Raw genomic sequence first — 16,421 nt, 5'->3', positions numbered from 1 at the left:
TTGAGGCAGCTCGAAATTGGACATTTGCGATCCAATGCTGTAGAATATTACTTGGTGATCTTTCCTTGAATTGGAGGTCAAGGCCTGAAGGCAGGTCCACTTGACAGCAATTTCCTTACCCTTAGAATAGATTTTGATATTTCAAAGAGCTTATCAGGACATATAGGTTAACTTGCTTGTTAGACTGATTTGCAGCAAAGGACTGTGCAAGACACACTGTATATCGGCCATATCAGGCTGTCTCAGCTATGAAAAACGCGTTACTTCTCTTGTTGATCTGCATGTGCACTTAGAGATGTTTCCCTGCTTTGTTTTCCTTTAAATGCATTTTAATTTTAGCACATGACAAGACTTACATGGCTAATGGAAAAGCTTGATGGTGGGTCTTCAGTCTAGGATTAAACATTCATTGAAACGTTGTACTGTAGACCCCCAGCATCTTGCCCCACTTCTCTACTCATACCAGCATCAGGACTGTGGGCAGCCTGGTTCCCCTGGTGGCCAGTCTACTGCAACCCTTCTTTTGAAATGTTCACTCAAACTCATTTACAGGGGGAATCGCTGTGTTTCTGGTGTAATTTCAGGCATATAATAGCCACTAAATGTTTCTGAACTTACCTTGTTATAAAAAAATGGACAATTCAGTGAAATGTCACAAAAACACATCGAAAGTGATGACGCGAATCCATTTTGTAACTGTTATATTCATGATTCCTCTTCTCTGTCTAATTGTACATTTAATCAAGCAAAGGCATATGTTTCACATAAGCTAAAATGTCTATTTGTCCATGAACGTTTGAGAAACTTCTCATGTCTTAAACGGTTTCGCCTCTGTATTTCCTTTCCCCTGTATTTCAGGGGTAGTGTGTGGCTCTGTTGGTTTGGCTAATGTACCTGTGGTCATAATGGTGTCAGTTCAAATCCCAGCATCAGAAGAGTGTTTTCAATGTTGGCCCCCTGGGCAAGGCCACCAATTGCTACAGGGACTGACTGACCCTGCTTTCTCTATTTCCATGCTTTGAATAAAAGCGTTTGCTAAATAAATGCATTTTTCTGTCCTGCATATCACTCTCACATGCCTACTTCCTGGTAATTAGTGCTGTGAAACCGGAGCTGAGTCAGTACCACATGGTGGCAGCCTTCCCTCAGACAGAGCTGCCAGAGAAAGGCTGGCGGTACGGTTGTCCGTGTGTGTGTGATGTAGAGTGTGTACGACAGCCCCTGGATTTAACGGGATGATTGTGTGGATAGCAGTTTTCACACAGAGCTGTGTCTTGAAGCACACTAGCTGCTTATTCTGTTATTCCACACGTGGCCTTAGAATACTGCCACTAGTTGTTAAATATAAAGCGCACATAAATAATTTATATCAATATGAAATGGGGTGGCGCAGTATGGACATGTGGCCAGTACTGGTTCTCCCCAATGTGGCATCCTACGATACCATCGCCACCTCCCCCTGGCAAAGAGAAATTTGCAGGCAAATTGGTGCCCCCCCCCTCAGAAGCTGGCACCCTAGTAGTTTGCATATTCCCCCCATGGTCACGCCACTTTACATTTTATATTTCTATATAGCAATACTGAATCGATACAGAGAAGGTTAGCATGGCTCTGCACGTCAGTCACTCACTGCTTTGATCTGAATTGTCCACTTCCTGTTCAGAGCGATACTATGTAAACAAAGCCTTCTAAGTAAGTTTCAACTCATGGAGAGGATTAACATGTCCTGGGGTGAGGCGGGTCCGAGGATGAACCTGTTATTTGTTAACAGTTACTTGCTTAATTACCATTAGCCCTTGATCATTGAGGATGTGTGAATGATCATAAACAAGATCTTATTGTTCGTTAGGGAAGGATAACTATGGCAGTGTGGTTACTCCTTTTCCCTACTTCCCAATTATATCCTTCTCACCCTCTAATCCTACATCTCTGTTTACTGTCCTAACAGAAGCTACCCTTTCTTACCTTGCCCTGCATCAGAAACGACGGCCGTAATTACTGCGGTTTGAGCTTTCAGTCTGAGTCGCTGTGCCCCCCTCCTCTTTGGTTTTGTCTCACGAAATGAATCATCATTCCAGTTTTTGTTTATGCAAATTGACGCATCAGTCTGGCCAAATTTAGGTCCAAATGGTGAAGGAAACAACTGATTTTCAAAAGCAAAAAAGATTTTGCTCTGTAGATAAAGATAAAATCCTTTACGTTTTGAAATTGCTGGAAGGAAATGTTAAAAAAAAACATTTTAAGTCAAGCTGTGCTTTTAGTATGTAGATGCTTGTCCTATTTCAGTCCAAAGGCATAAGTTTGGGTTGAGCATTAAGGTTGATGTCTCCACCCATAAATTTAGGGGGGTCCAGGTGATTGTTGCGGGGCGGGGGGGCTTACAATCCCCCAGTCCTCCCCATAATTTATTCACATGCTCCAGAACAGTGGATATGACGCTTGCTGTGGAACCTAATGTTTCCATGGTGTTGCGTGATATAAAAAGCACCTTAGAAGAAGGTACAAGACAACAGATGGTCAATATCACACCCACATGGAAATCAAAACACATATTATCTTGTTATTTATGACATACTTGACTGCAATTCAAATTCCACCAGGCCAGCAATTACAGTGGAGGACAAGGAGAGAACAATGTGTATAAGTACAGGGCTCTGGGAAGAAATCACAAAACATTTCTAGGAAAAGAAGTGCTGCTTTGAGCTGTTATTTAGTGAACTGTTCTTAGCCTTGTCAAACACAAATGACATGAAATATGACATACAGGAATGTAGTGGATGGGTGGATGGAAGACATGTAGGATGGTAATTTACAACATTCAGTAATGCTTTACATTACATGCACCTTCATAATGCATACATAGCATTCAGTGCACCTTCATAATGCATTCATAGAACATTCAGTGCACCTTCATAATGCATTGTTAGAACATTCATAAGTAGCATGCAAGTACACCTTAACATCCTAACATCCCTTAACAGCTTTAATATACATTCATAACAAACATTACATGATTATACAATTATAATGTTTGTTATCATATGTTTGTTATGAATGTATATTACAGCTGTTAAGGGATGTTAGGATGTTATGGTATACATGCATGATGTTTATGAATGTTTTATGAATATAATGAATACATTATGAAGGTGTACTGAACGTTTTATGAATGCAATAGAAAAGCATTATGAAGGTGCAGTAAATGTAAAGCGTTACTCAACATTCAATCTGCTCTTCTTGTTTAGCTTTTTTATATGCCTGTTCCTTGGGTTTTTCACTGGCTGACACTGTGGGTTCATGCAAGATAGACCAAATTGGCATCAAGACTAGCATCCCATCCAGGATCCACACCTGCCTTTCAAGTGCTGCCTAGGATAGGCTCCGCCCCCCACTCATCCTGGATAAGCTGTGAGATGCATGGACATCAACTAGCTATTTCTGGCTTCACCAATGTCTCTTGAAGCAGTTTAAGTGAGGTATAATTTCACGCTTTATGCATTTATTGAGATGGATTATTATGAATTTAGGATTCAGCAAGATGGCAAAGCCCCTTTCAGACATGGGCTACCACCCTGAACTTTTCTAGATATTATCTGGATGGGCTGGATGTGATACAGAAATGTCAGAATCAGTCATAACAGACATTAAACGGACTTTACCCTGCTAGCTCCATAGTATATAACCTGGTTAATTTGTGAATGACCCCCACTTGCGAATGGCATGGACACAGATGGTAAAACATGCACCGCTATTTATTGTAGGTTACGCATTCTTTTGATTATGAAGCTACTTGGATTCCTTCACAGCTTGCTGTTCTAGAGACCATTAGACTATTATAGGACAATGGTTTGGTCTTGGTAGGCACAGATCATGCACTCATGTTAGTTCTGGTACTCGGAACATCAACAACAGTATAATGGCAGGTTTCAGATATATTTGTTTAAAATAACCGACACAATCAGCAATTACATTTTACATAAATCATACATAAAAACCAAAACTTCGGCACAATGATTTCCCCTTCCATAAAACATGATGCAATACATTGTTCACTCATGACATGATTCATAAAAAGGCCTTCCCCAGACCCTCAATTTTACTTCCTTATCAAAAGCGGCAGTTGTAGGTAAAAACTTGCCTATTACATCATCTCTAGAAATGAATGATTTACTTGACCGCAACAGAATTTTGTGAAGGAAGTGGAATTGTATGGGGATTCCTTTTGCTTTTCCTCTACAAATATTCCATATAGAATGTCTGTCCCTGTGCATTCTTCTGGAATGAAGACCTTTACCTTTGAACATAGCATTCATACAGAGAAGCAGGCCAGGAAAGTTTAATAATAGCATTTTTTAAGTGTTAGCCACTGCCAGCGTGGAAGTTGTATATCACTTAACCTGCACTGCCTTTGATATTTTTAAATTTAAGCACTTACAGACCAGGAAGGTTTTCCATGAATGGCGCCGTTGTTCCCTTCAACACGGGTCAAGCTAGTTCCTCTCAAACAGCATGACTAAGCATCTTTAAGGCCTCACGATACAATACGCTAGTGTGCATTTGTTTCAAAATAAGTCAGGGTCTTGCCTTATTTCTGTTGCTAAAGCCCTCCACCCCAAAAACCTAATAAAATGATGCATATGCCAATGCTACCCCCCCCCCGCTTTTAAATTTTTTTGATACGAGTATAAAAGGTTTAACGGTGATTAATATCCTTCATGCCTAGAACATGCTTTAACTGTATTTGTACATCATGAGGACTGCTGACATCATGAGGACTGCTGACATCAGCGCTGACATCATGAGGACTGCTGACATCAGCGCTGACATCATGAGGACTGCTGACATCAGCACTGACATCATGAGGACTACTGACATCATGAGGACTGCTGACATCATGAGGACTGCTGACATCATGAGGACTGCTGACATCATGAGGACTGCTGACATCAGCAGCAGCAGCTGCAGCCTAGCCAAGGCAACGTTAAGCAATGTAACCCCGCTGTCAGTCACCCCCTGACTGGCATACCCCCTCACCCCCATACTTCCTGCTTCCAATCCGCCTTGCTCTTTAAGTTCACCTCATCTTAGTGGGTGCTATGGTAATGGTTTCCATTAGCAGGCGTTTCCTGTAAACTAGACTGCGAGAGCTCCGGCTCTTTCTGAAAAGCCGCTGGCTTCTTGAAGAAGTCCGACACACAAAACACCTGAAAAACACAGAGGCAGGGTTTGAGAGTTGCCAAAAGCGCACAATGGCTCAGGATTTCCTATTTTTAAACATTTTAAACATTGACAGGAAAAGCTTATTGTCTGCCATTTTTTACAGGTGTGCTAACAGCCGTGCAGATAAGTTTACAGCGCATGCCACTTGATACCACGCCACAGCCCGTCTGACCTGTCTGTAGTGTTAATCGGTTGCCCCGGGCGACACTCACCACGAGCACTGCAACCAGCGCCCCCTGCAGGAGCCCTGTGAGAACATCGCTCCAGTGGTGCATGTAGTCAGACACACGCGTCAGGCCCACGTAGACCGAGGCAGAGATCAGGAAGAACTGCAGCGTAGGCCGAAGGAGCCTCGCCCACTTCATCTGGAGCCGAGCTTGCAGATATAGCTGAAAAAAAAAAAAAAACCAGCAGGAGCCTTCCAAGTAAATACTTGCACTGTTGACGTAGAAGAACATTTGAAGTGACAAAATCAGGGACAAATTCTGTGCCTGACGTTCATGCAGGTTCCCAGATGTTCTACCCCACTCTGGAGATCAAGCTCCTTATGCTGACTGGACTTCAGCAAGCCTGTCATTATTACCTATAAACACTCTGAGCATGTGTCACCTATGATCTAGTAGGCTAAGCACATCTGAAGAACAACCACTGTAGCTATAACCCTTATAACATCAGTAGGAAGACGTAGGCGATCTGGACAGGTATCCGTGCTGATTGACTGTACCATTTATCTGATCTGGCATATTCCCCAACATCTTTCCAAACCTGAGCACCGGCTCTGAGTGAAAGACAGACTGTGGTAGGGAGGTTGGGGTGAGTCTGTATGTAGAGGACTTTGTTGCCAGAAGTGATATTTCATTCTGTTGATCAGGCTTTCAACATACTGGATGGTACTGTTTAAAATGGCAGACTGCACATTTTTTTACACATACAGGCACAAACTGTTGATGTTGATATAAGGGAGAAACCTTAAACTGAAAATTCCACTGACTTTCAAGGTTGAATTACTAATTTCATCTGTATTTGGCTAGTGAAGATAAAAACAATGTTTTCTATCTGTCCACTTTTTTATGGAATTGATACATTAATCACAATGGTAACTATTATATTTATTTAGCTTAGATTGAGAAAGCAGGCCCTAGAGCAACTGGGGAAAAGGCCCAACACTGAAACCAATCTTTCAACAACAGGAGCGAAACTGCAGGCCTTCTAATCACAGGAACAGGAATCACAGTCGTACTAATCTGCTGAGTCCAACACTGCCACGACAGAATGACTTATGGCACGACCCTCTACCACAAAAACATCATTCTTGATATCAAAGTTAAAACACGAATACACACACAAAATAAACAGACATGAAACTACTAACAGTTTCACTTCTTTTCTTTCTATCTTATTCCCATAATTACCCACAAATCCACTGGCTTTTGAAAAGGTGCCAGAGTCACAAGTCAACCTCCTTGTGTGTGACAATAGAACACGGACCCATTGTGGCGCTAGACGGCTGAAGGGAAGAGATACTCACAGCGAGAAACACCATGCAGTACATGGAGAAGGACGAGTGGCCCGAGTAGAAGGACACCCTGCAAGAGAAAATGAAGAGACTGAAAATCACAAGGTGGGCATCACATCCGCGGGGCTGATCGCGAATAAGTGAGCAGCCCAGTGTGTTTATAGGCTGCCAAAATATTCAGGGTGCAAGCACTGCAAGACTATACTTACAGGCGTGTGAGAACTACAGAGGTGAAAGAACAAGACTACTGTGCTTCATCTGGTACATCTGATTGGAAAACAGATTAAATTAGCTGAGCTAGAAGGGGAAAATGCTCACGAATTCCTGCTTTTAAAAAGGGTTCGGTATAATCCAACTACACATAAAGATTAATAAACTAGGGTCATGTGAGCGTCATGTGACCATAGCACATGGCAGATCCCCATAATGCAGTGCAGTGAAAGTTACTGTAGGGCTTTTTAATACGTTTCATACGTTGCCTTTCTCACTTGTACTTGGTGTTTAACACTGTGTGACCTTCTACAGGAACCGAGTGGCATTTTATCAGGTTTTTCAGACAGTCTTCCGGAAAAACACTGTGATGCGTCCTTGGCTGTAGAAGCAAAGAACCGCTTATCTTTCTGGTGGGACGCAGTCGGGCTGAGACACTGAAACGAACATGTACACTTCTCAGATATCGAAGCGGGTGCATCTTCTCATTGTCTTCAGTTTCATAATTCTGCTGCTATATGTATCATATTTAATCCACACCATAGCTAACAGGTCATTACAGCACTTCTATCATTCAGTACAAAAAATTACATATTTTTCGCCTGAACAGTGGTCTCCATTTCTTTATTGTATATTTAGCAGTCATTTTATCTAGTTTAATTCTATTACTTTGTTTTACATTTTATTTTGTTATTCTTATCAATTTTCTTTTTGTACTAGTTTGTTTTCCTTTGTTTTGAATATTTCTTTGAATATTTCCTTCAAGCACAATGGTAGAAAAGCACTTTGCTGCACAGTGAAAAGTTTTTTTAAACCCAAAAATCACTACGGAACTCAACAGTCTCCATAGTTGGTGTTTTCTGGCAAAATCCAACAGAATTCCCAAAGGGATTGGGACAGTGCTTCCTGTGAACATGCTGTGGGGGGCCTTGCCGTGGATCTTTTCCCTGCCACTCACCTGGCCTCGTTAACCAAGCTCTCGTCCCCCAAGCACGTGGCATTTTCGATGTATCGACCCGACATGCAGTCATTGGGGCCCAGGGCAGGTTGGCACACCGCCAGGAAGTGCGGCCTCAGTCGGCCAATGGAATACTTGGCGATGTCGGTGAGGGACTGGCTCACAGCCATGCCGAACACAAAGCTGCCCAGAGCTTTATAGACGGCTCTCAGGTAACAGCCAAGGAGCGAGGACTGGGAATTCACTTGTTGACTTGGGTGACTCTGCGTGACAAGGAGACACTCCCCACACACGAGCTGCAGGAACACGAGAAACAGATCAGCATGAACCCTTGGGACTATCACATGGATATCGGGGACGACAGATGATATTAACACACATGGCATTTTCAACAAAATATGCATTTAACAAATAAATACCAAATATAGGACTAAGTGCTATCTCTATATAATTATAAGAGTGTCAAAGCCTTATTAATAAACTAGCTTTGGAGGTACACATGTCAGCAATATGTACACATATGTCAGCACTTCCTGGAGTTGCAGAAAACAGCCGTATTGCATGGGGGGGACACAAAAAGAACAGAAGAGACCATTAAGGTCCAGGAGGTCCATAATACTTACAACAATTACTGTGAATGGAATCATCACACCCCCCAACAACTGGTAGGAGATGGTGTCTTCCTTAAAGGGGTACCTGATAGAGTCATCGCTACAGAAAAATCCTCTTTTGAATGCATTGTGTTGGGACGTGAGTATTGCAAATGGGAGTCCAGCTAGGAAGAGCAAAGAGAAAATACACACAAAACAAAAATCAAACATGTCATACCAAAATCTACTCCAAAAGCAAGTGCATTTAACAAAGAAAACAGGGGTTCAAACATTCAAACACCTATTTTACACACTTTTTTGCAAAGCAGCTGCATGAAATCACAACACAAGCAAAGCAGCATTCAACTCTCATCGGACCCTTTATACCAGAGTTTTAAAAAACAACCTGGAGTGTACTTTTCACATTAGGCTACATCAGATCTACAAAGACTAAATGACAGAGTCCTAACCCCGACTGGTACTATTAATTTAAGCAGGCAAATCATCAAGAACAATTTCGTATTTACAATGGCAGCCTAGCAGCAAACCAATGAGATACTGGCAAAAGTATAAAGGAAAAACTCTGGTTCAAGTCTGCTATACTGCAGTCATTTTAACTCCTCATTGATATGACAGTATTATACTCACAAAGATTGTGTTACACTATAAAAAAAAAAAACAGCTATGATCAAAAGGTCATATTCTTCACAAATACCATTAAATGCCATCTTTGATCAATACTGAGATTTTCTACGATATCATGCAATTGCATTTTTCGATTAGTTCGAAGCCACAGGCTACGCAACATGCAGCGCACGAATTGGAGTGGTAAACCTAAAGATTAAAAAGATTATAAAAGTTGTACATTTCTTGAGAAAGCATTGCGGAAAGACTGGCTACTGACAGCGACACACTTCAGCCTGTCTCAGCAAAAGACTTGAATTTGAATCATTATTACAATATTATCATTTTGAGTAATTAGAACACTTTCCCCAAAGTCGATCACAATTATAACAGGATACTACAGGTCAAACAACTTTTTGTGTCAATCCCCAATATTACAAATTATCTGTGAAAACACATTTACATTCTGATAATTCCTTAGGTCAGAACCTTGCACGGTTTGGGCTTGCAATTCTTTAGAATTAAGTTAGGAATTTGCTGCATCTACAATGAGCTCAGTGCCATATTCTTGCCCCTTAAGGCTTCTGTACAGCCACTGGAAACAGATCCACACTGTTACACAGACACTACGCGTAGAACATAAGAATTAGTAAGTCTCAAATCCTGCCCCACACGCGGTTTGGAACGGAGCAGCTCTCTGCAATTTGCAAAACTACATTGCTGAAAAATTTGATTAGCTGTTCAATAATTATGTATTTCGATATAAAAATATTATGTATTATAGGTATGTGGACAGCATGGCCAATCTGTATTAAAGAACCACTGGTTCGCACTTTATACCGACACCTGCCCGGACTTATGGAAGCTTGTGCATCGTCATTATGGATGGTAGCGTGATGTACACAACCACAGGCAATAAAGCACACAGCGGTGTGAACATAAAATAGCTGCAAGTCTCATTATCTAGGACGGGTTCTCATATAAGGCATTTCTGTCTTCCATCTGAAATTCAGATGAGGAAAAGTTCCTCAAACTCCTTCATCTGCCAGAGACTGAACCTCTTGACATTCATGTTCATTAGCCTAATTATTCAGTGTAACACGACCAGTATGACTTAAGTCTGTGACCCCTGAAGGAGAAGCGAGAGCTCCTTCCAAGGAGTACTGAATGAGCATGATACCATCCCCAGTGAGAAAGGAGACGTTATACGAGACCTTAAAACCAGGAGATCCGAAGCTGATCTACCCAGAATGCACTTCAGGCGCATCCAAAAACTGTACTGTTAGCAGAATCACAGCCAGTGTTACTGATTCAGCCAAATACCTGACAATCACAAGCCTCCACTTGTGCTGCCTAAACAGAGGCCCACACTCCTCACCAGACTGCTTTATCAAATCACCCTGCAAATGAATCATAACAAGAGAAGCCCAGCAAACAGCAGCCTGTTTAAACAGAGCTGTACAGTCTTCCACAACAGTTTAGCCTCAGGTCCCAATTCTTTTCACAACACTGCAATATCTTACAACACGGCTCCCCATGCGGTGGCTTGAATATCTCGTGTCGTTAAAAAGGATGGCGCCATACTAACGACCGATTAACAGTGGCAGGATCCTGATGAGGGTGGAAGTGGTGAGTGGGCCAGCAGCCAGCAACAGACATGAAGACCCCACCCCAAGGTTACCATGCCGCTCGTTCTATAATCAGAAACATCTTGAGTATATCTCAAAATGATAAACACAGAAATAAAGACCTTTATCTGTCACAAGCACAGGGCACAGATGCTGATTGGACCGGTTCTGGTACATCGTCCTCTGTATGCAAAAAAATATGCTACGAATCAGGTACTGAGACGAAGCAGAGACTAGTGCCTCTTTGCAAAGAACTAAAACCGACAGAGAAGTTTCAGCATGTACCTCCCACAGCTCTCTACTTTTCCCATAAGTATAAACGAATCACACTCGCAATTCTGCTTCACGACTTGCTGTATAATCAGTCTGCCACAACCACCAGGAAATCAGTGCTTCTCTTCAGCACCTGAGACTCGTCGAGACAAATTCAGCTTTGATTATGATCTGCGGAATATATGTCCCCACAACGTAATGCACATATGCTCACTCACAGTCCACATATTCATATCTTTTAGCATTCTTTTGATAAATAAAAAAAAAAAAACTAGGGAATGCAAACTGAGGTTATCCTTGTGGAGACTGGAAAAAATGTCCCTACAAGGTAAAAAGTTTCAGGTTTTTAAAATCACATTGTGGGAAAATCTGGTCCCCACAAAATAATGTAACACACACAAACTTTTGTGTTGATATATATATGAGGAACGTCCAGCTATTTCTACAGGAAAACCCCTAATCCCTACAATGACAACCTTTACCCAACCTTAACCTTAAACATAAGTAGCCAAACAAAATACAAGACTTTTGGCATTTTTTGTGATCCCAATTAAATAACAAAAACAAACGTCAATATAACAGGTTTCCACTCAGCAGCCAAAACACATTTTTAATAAGGTGTCAGTGACAAAACAAGGTAAAAAACATTGATGTGATGGTACTTTTTGCAGTTTAGAGTGCAACAGGCAATAGACTGATGCCGTGTAAACGAAACTTCTTCATTTTGTATGGGGAATTTTTTTATTCACAAACAAAAGCTATTAAATTCCGTTCCTTCTTTCTCACATTTCTTCAAAGAAACATGAGGTGTAACAATTTATGGGTGTAACATGTAATTGTTCTTCCTTTACCTGATTACGCATGTATCCTGTACGTGGTTTATATTTGTAAAAAAAAAAATTTTTTTTAAAACTTGTGCCAACTAAAAGGAAGTACTGTGCGACTGGTTTTACCACCTGAACCACTGCCATCCAGCCAGACAGAATGCAAGAGCTTACAGTCAGACACCGATAATTAGGAATTCCACATTCAATATGGAAAAAAAATTACAGCACAAACTGCACTGTATTAGACACAATATTAATAATAATAATAATAAAACAGGGTCACAGAATTTCATTTTCAAATGTGTCAGGTTTCAATTTATTATTAAAACCGCAAACACAATTTGGACCAGTTCGGAGCCAAAGACGAACTGCCTGTTAACTTATTTGAATAACAAATAGTTAGAAAACACATGAAGTATTTAAACCAAAAATACGACATCCTAAAAATCATAATGAACTAAATCCTGTCTAAACACGGTGTTCCCTACTACCGAGTACAGCCGCATATTTTTCTTAGCTCAGTCTGAATTTCCTGACAAAAGCGCCTTAAATGCCATAGGGAGAGTAACCGTTTCTGCCTCGCTCCAATCATACACCCATTCAGATGATGTCATGTCAAACGGTTGGCCTGTTGGATGCCTTTCCAGCAATATCTCGGTACAGTTCAGCAAGACAGTCTCCATCTTATGAACTACTCTCTCTCTGGTGCTGCTGTAATTTACTAAAACGCCAAAATGCTCCCAAACTGCAGATTATGACTGAACTAACCAGCATTAGAAGCAAATCTACTCACAGCCTCAATAGGCATAATGTTTTCACATCTAAATGTGATTTTAAATTGGTTTCACTGCATGCATTGAACTGAAAATGATGTGCAAACCGGTACACGGTGAATATGTGGACATTTATGGCCCTAGTATCAACAGATATGGGGAAAAAAGAAATTTAGCAATATTGCCTTTTCCTGGTTATAAAGAGCTTTGTGTTAATATACCTGGATGTGATATTTTACTAATGCAATTTTGGCTTAATATTCAATCTCCACATCACTTTCTCTGTGATTTGGACATGTTATATTACATAGTAGACTTTACATTATCCCCCATGAAAGCATCAGCCATATGCATCTGATAGTGTTTTGTTATTATCACACATTTTTCTTCTCTGCTGCTACAACATTCCTCCTTAGGAATTGCTTAATTTCAGGCTCAGCATTAAAAATTCACCATTCTACAAAGAATATGGAGTATCTCTTGCCCCTAAGCTACACGTAATCAAATATTAGCGTAGCACACAGCTATGGAACACACAATTCGAATGCATACAACCATACAGGTAAGAATAAAATTCTCTGAGGTGCCAAGCTATCGAAAGCAAAGGTACAGCTTTTAAAATTACACAGTAGCATGCCAGCAATAGTAAGTCTTCAGCACTCTGCTGTACGGATATTTACAGCTCACGTGACTTCCTGAGTAGTGGGTAATACTAGACTGTGCCATGACATCTGAATAAGTCGCCTTTATAGATGATATCAAGTGTACACTTGTGTATTGTGCTGTTATTTGACCATAACAAAAGGTTTTCCTGCATTTCTGCATAAAATACAGGGACCGTCACTGGTACTCAACCATTTACAAATCCACCTGTACAATTACTTACATCTTCTAACAATACCCAAAACAAAGATTTGATTAACATCTATAAAGACTGGAAACATTTTGAACGTGTCAGAAGACAAGAAGCAATGGGAGCACAGAACTAGCCCAGCATATACCAGCATATACCGGTTTATCCAGTTATATTTCGATATACGATGCAAATATAAAGATGTGTTTACCTTTGCGCCATCACTACAAATACACTTCAAATATAGCTGATAATAGTTGTTGTTATAGATGTTATAGTTTGATAAAGCAGAAAAACAAACGATCCCTGGGTATTTCAAGGGGGATTAACACAAGAAATAAAATTAAAGAAAAAAAATCAGCTTAATTTAAAAAGATCCTCCAGACCCCTTGCATAAATGTTGGCCTTTCATAAGCGCACACATCACTTTGTGGCGTGGTTGGGCACAGCGTGCGGCACCTTCCACGTTTAACCTCGTAAATCACTCCTTTACAGTGACACAAATGATCTTTGTTTTTACAGTTACGGCTCTTTCACAACGCCGCAATATCTTACAACACTGCTCCAAATGAGATGACTTTGTTTTTTCCCCCTCTCATGTCATTAAAATGTTAATTATTAACGCCAATTCTTTTTAATTAATTAACAGGTCTCAGTTATTCATGTGAACCGATCAAATCGGTCTTCACGGGCCTCCGAGACTACAGCGACCACCTCAGTCACTTAGAATTAGTTTTATTCACTGAGATCCCATTTTAAAGCGTTTATCTCTACCTGGACAGGCACATCATCAGCCTCCTTTTAAAATAGGACCTACCAAGTCCAACAAGACACTCATTTATCTTGAGCGTGTGAAGCAGAGTGAATTATTCTAAGACATCTACGGGACGGCTTTGAATACGAGGGATACAAACTATAAACAAAGGTCGCCGTCCCCAAGCCCCGCGGAGGATGACCCATGACAGACCCGGTAATGATCCGGTACGTACCCAATCCAAGGCAGAGTATATCCAGCAGAACCAGCAGGATTTGTTCCGTTTCAAACATCTTGTATTCGTCGTTCCTCTAGGGTCCCCTTTGAAAAATGTCAGGTCACCGCCAAATTGTTTTAAAAACGGAGAACAAAAGAAGGAGTGAGACAAAGACAGCAGGGAGGTGAGGAGGATGACGCACGCCCGGCGGCCCGTTCGCCCACCGCAGCCGGCACAGACCTTATAGAGCGCGGCGCTCCTCCTTCGGCACGTCCGCGCAGATCTGCGTCGCGTGATGCTCGCAGCCAGCCGGCACAACTTTGCCCCTTGGCTCCTCCTCCCGCGCCGCGCCACGCCCCTCACGCGTGCCACGCCTTATCATGCCCTCGTGTCCCCCGTTCGTCATTACGCCACGGCAATAAAACCAGACCCTGAAGCTCTGTTTATCAGGTGCGAGTTTCGTTATACCAGATTGAACCCGCAACATGTAATTACGATTATAGATTGTAATTCAAAGTAATTACAGAACCATCGCAGATTAAAGTTTTCTTATTTCTTAATAAATTTCGTTATTCGTTTTTAGCATTTAATATGAGATATTTAGTTATTATAATTGCTTTAAATATGCAATCCCAGTATTTATGTAGGAATATATAATATAGTTTCTGATCTTTGTTGCTTTAAGGTAGCCTATTTTCATGTTGCAGTCTATTTTTACTGGGTTTAATATTGCTGCCGGATATTACAACCTGGTATCTGTTAGTTGATAAATTCCGCGTATTCTCCAAGTTAAAATTACGTGGTATGATCTTGTTACACCGAGTATGTTACTCTGTTGCACTCGTTAGATCAGAGTGAGTAAAGTACCTGTACAAAAACAGACTGTCGTGTGCTGTACGGAATCATGGTACTCTTATTTACGGACCATACTATAATAGTTATATGTTTACGTAAAATTACTTGGCACAAATGCAGCTGAATATGCATATTGATCAAGGGAGAAGGTTTTTTCCTACACTGGTAAAGACCAAATTAGCCTCGATTCCCCCCGCCCACCCTAAACGCACACGGTACTCCTACATATATTCTATGATGATGATGAGAGAAGAGAGAAAGCCATAAACAATTTGTATTTCAGCGCCCCCATGTACACATGAAACATCCGTGAAGTCGATTACATGGCCCTCAACAAGCACGTCCCCTGCTACGCCTCAATGGCTTTTGACTTTCAGTGGCCTTTAAGCATGAAAATGTTTTGTTACAGCTGATGTTTCAGTAAACACCAAGATCCTAATTAAACGGCAAGGATGAAAATAGGGTTGCCACCATTGATCTGTGGAAAATCAAAACACTCAGATATTTTTGCGGGAGGGTATTACACCATATTTGCAAATATAATAGGTTAATATGCATGGAATACCCCCATGTCTACGGAGTCCGGGAGGGGACATGGGAGGGAAAAAAACAAAAGAAAAACATTTACGAAATCTCGCAAAACATTAATAACTGTGTTGTGTCCATTAGAAATACAAAAAATGGAATTTTGGCCCATTTATCAACTAATAAGTATAAACTTAAACGATACAGACACGTTCAGTCAAGTGTGCTTTAAGCATTAAATTTGGGGGACAATGCATATGAAGATATGGATTCAAACATATATTTGTGTCTGTGCATGTTCCACGCAGTGGACTAGCATTCCATCCAGGAACTATTCCTGACTTGTGACATGAGCAAATTCGACTAGGCTGCAGGACATCCTGACCAGGATTAGCATTTGGAACGTTGATGACTGTTGGTTTATGTTTTTAGCTGGAACAAATATTATCTCCTTGCTTTTTATTAATTTATCTATGCTTTGAGCTGATCGGAAGGCCTAATCCCAGTTCTGAATATGATTCTCTGTTAACCTACTTGTTTTTTTAGTACAGTCAGCCTTTTAATGGTTTGTGCCACATGAATTGTACTACACAGTAAT

At 41.0% G+C, this 16,421-nt stretch overlaps 1 protein-coding gene across 1 annotated transcript; it reads right to left on the bottom strand.

Moving 5' to 3' along the window:
* Window positions 1–3,734: 3,734 nt before the first annotated feature.
* Window positions 3,735–16,137, bottom strand: LOC125720207 (phospholipid phosphatase 1). Its single transcript, XM_048995406.1, has 7 exons — window positions 14,684–16,137; window positions 14,462–14,547; window positions 8,528–8,679; window positions 7,905–8,200; window positions 6,749–6,806; window positions 5,433–5,609; window positions 3,735–5,204 (listed from the first exon to the last, which is right to left on the bottom strand). Exons 2-7 carry the CDS (start codon window positions 14,517–14,519, stop codon window positions 5,085–5,087), a joined length of 861 nt encoding a protein of 286 aa, XP_048851363.1. The 5' UTR covers window positions 14,520–14,547; window positions 14,684–16,137; the 3' UTR covers window positions 3,735–5,084.
* Window positions 16,138–16,421: the final 284 nt, after the last annotated feature.

Source organism: Brienomyrus brachyistius, chromosome 2 (assembly GCF_023856365.1).
Source record: "Brienomyrus brachyistius isolate T26 chromosome 2, BBRACH_0.4, whole genome shotgun sequence".
NCBI lineage: Eukaryota > Metazoa > Chordata > Actinopteri > Osteoglossiformes > Mormyridae > Brienomyrus > Brienomyrus brachyistius.
The sequence above is the reverse complement of the archived record's forward strand: the minus strand, read 5'-3'. Positions and strand labels throughout refer to the sequence as shown.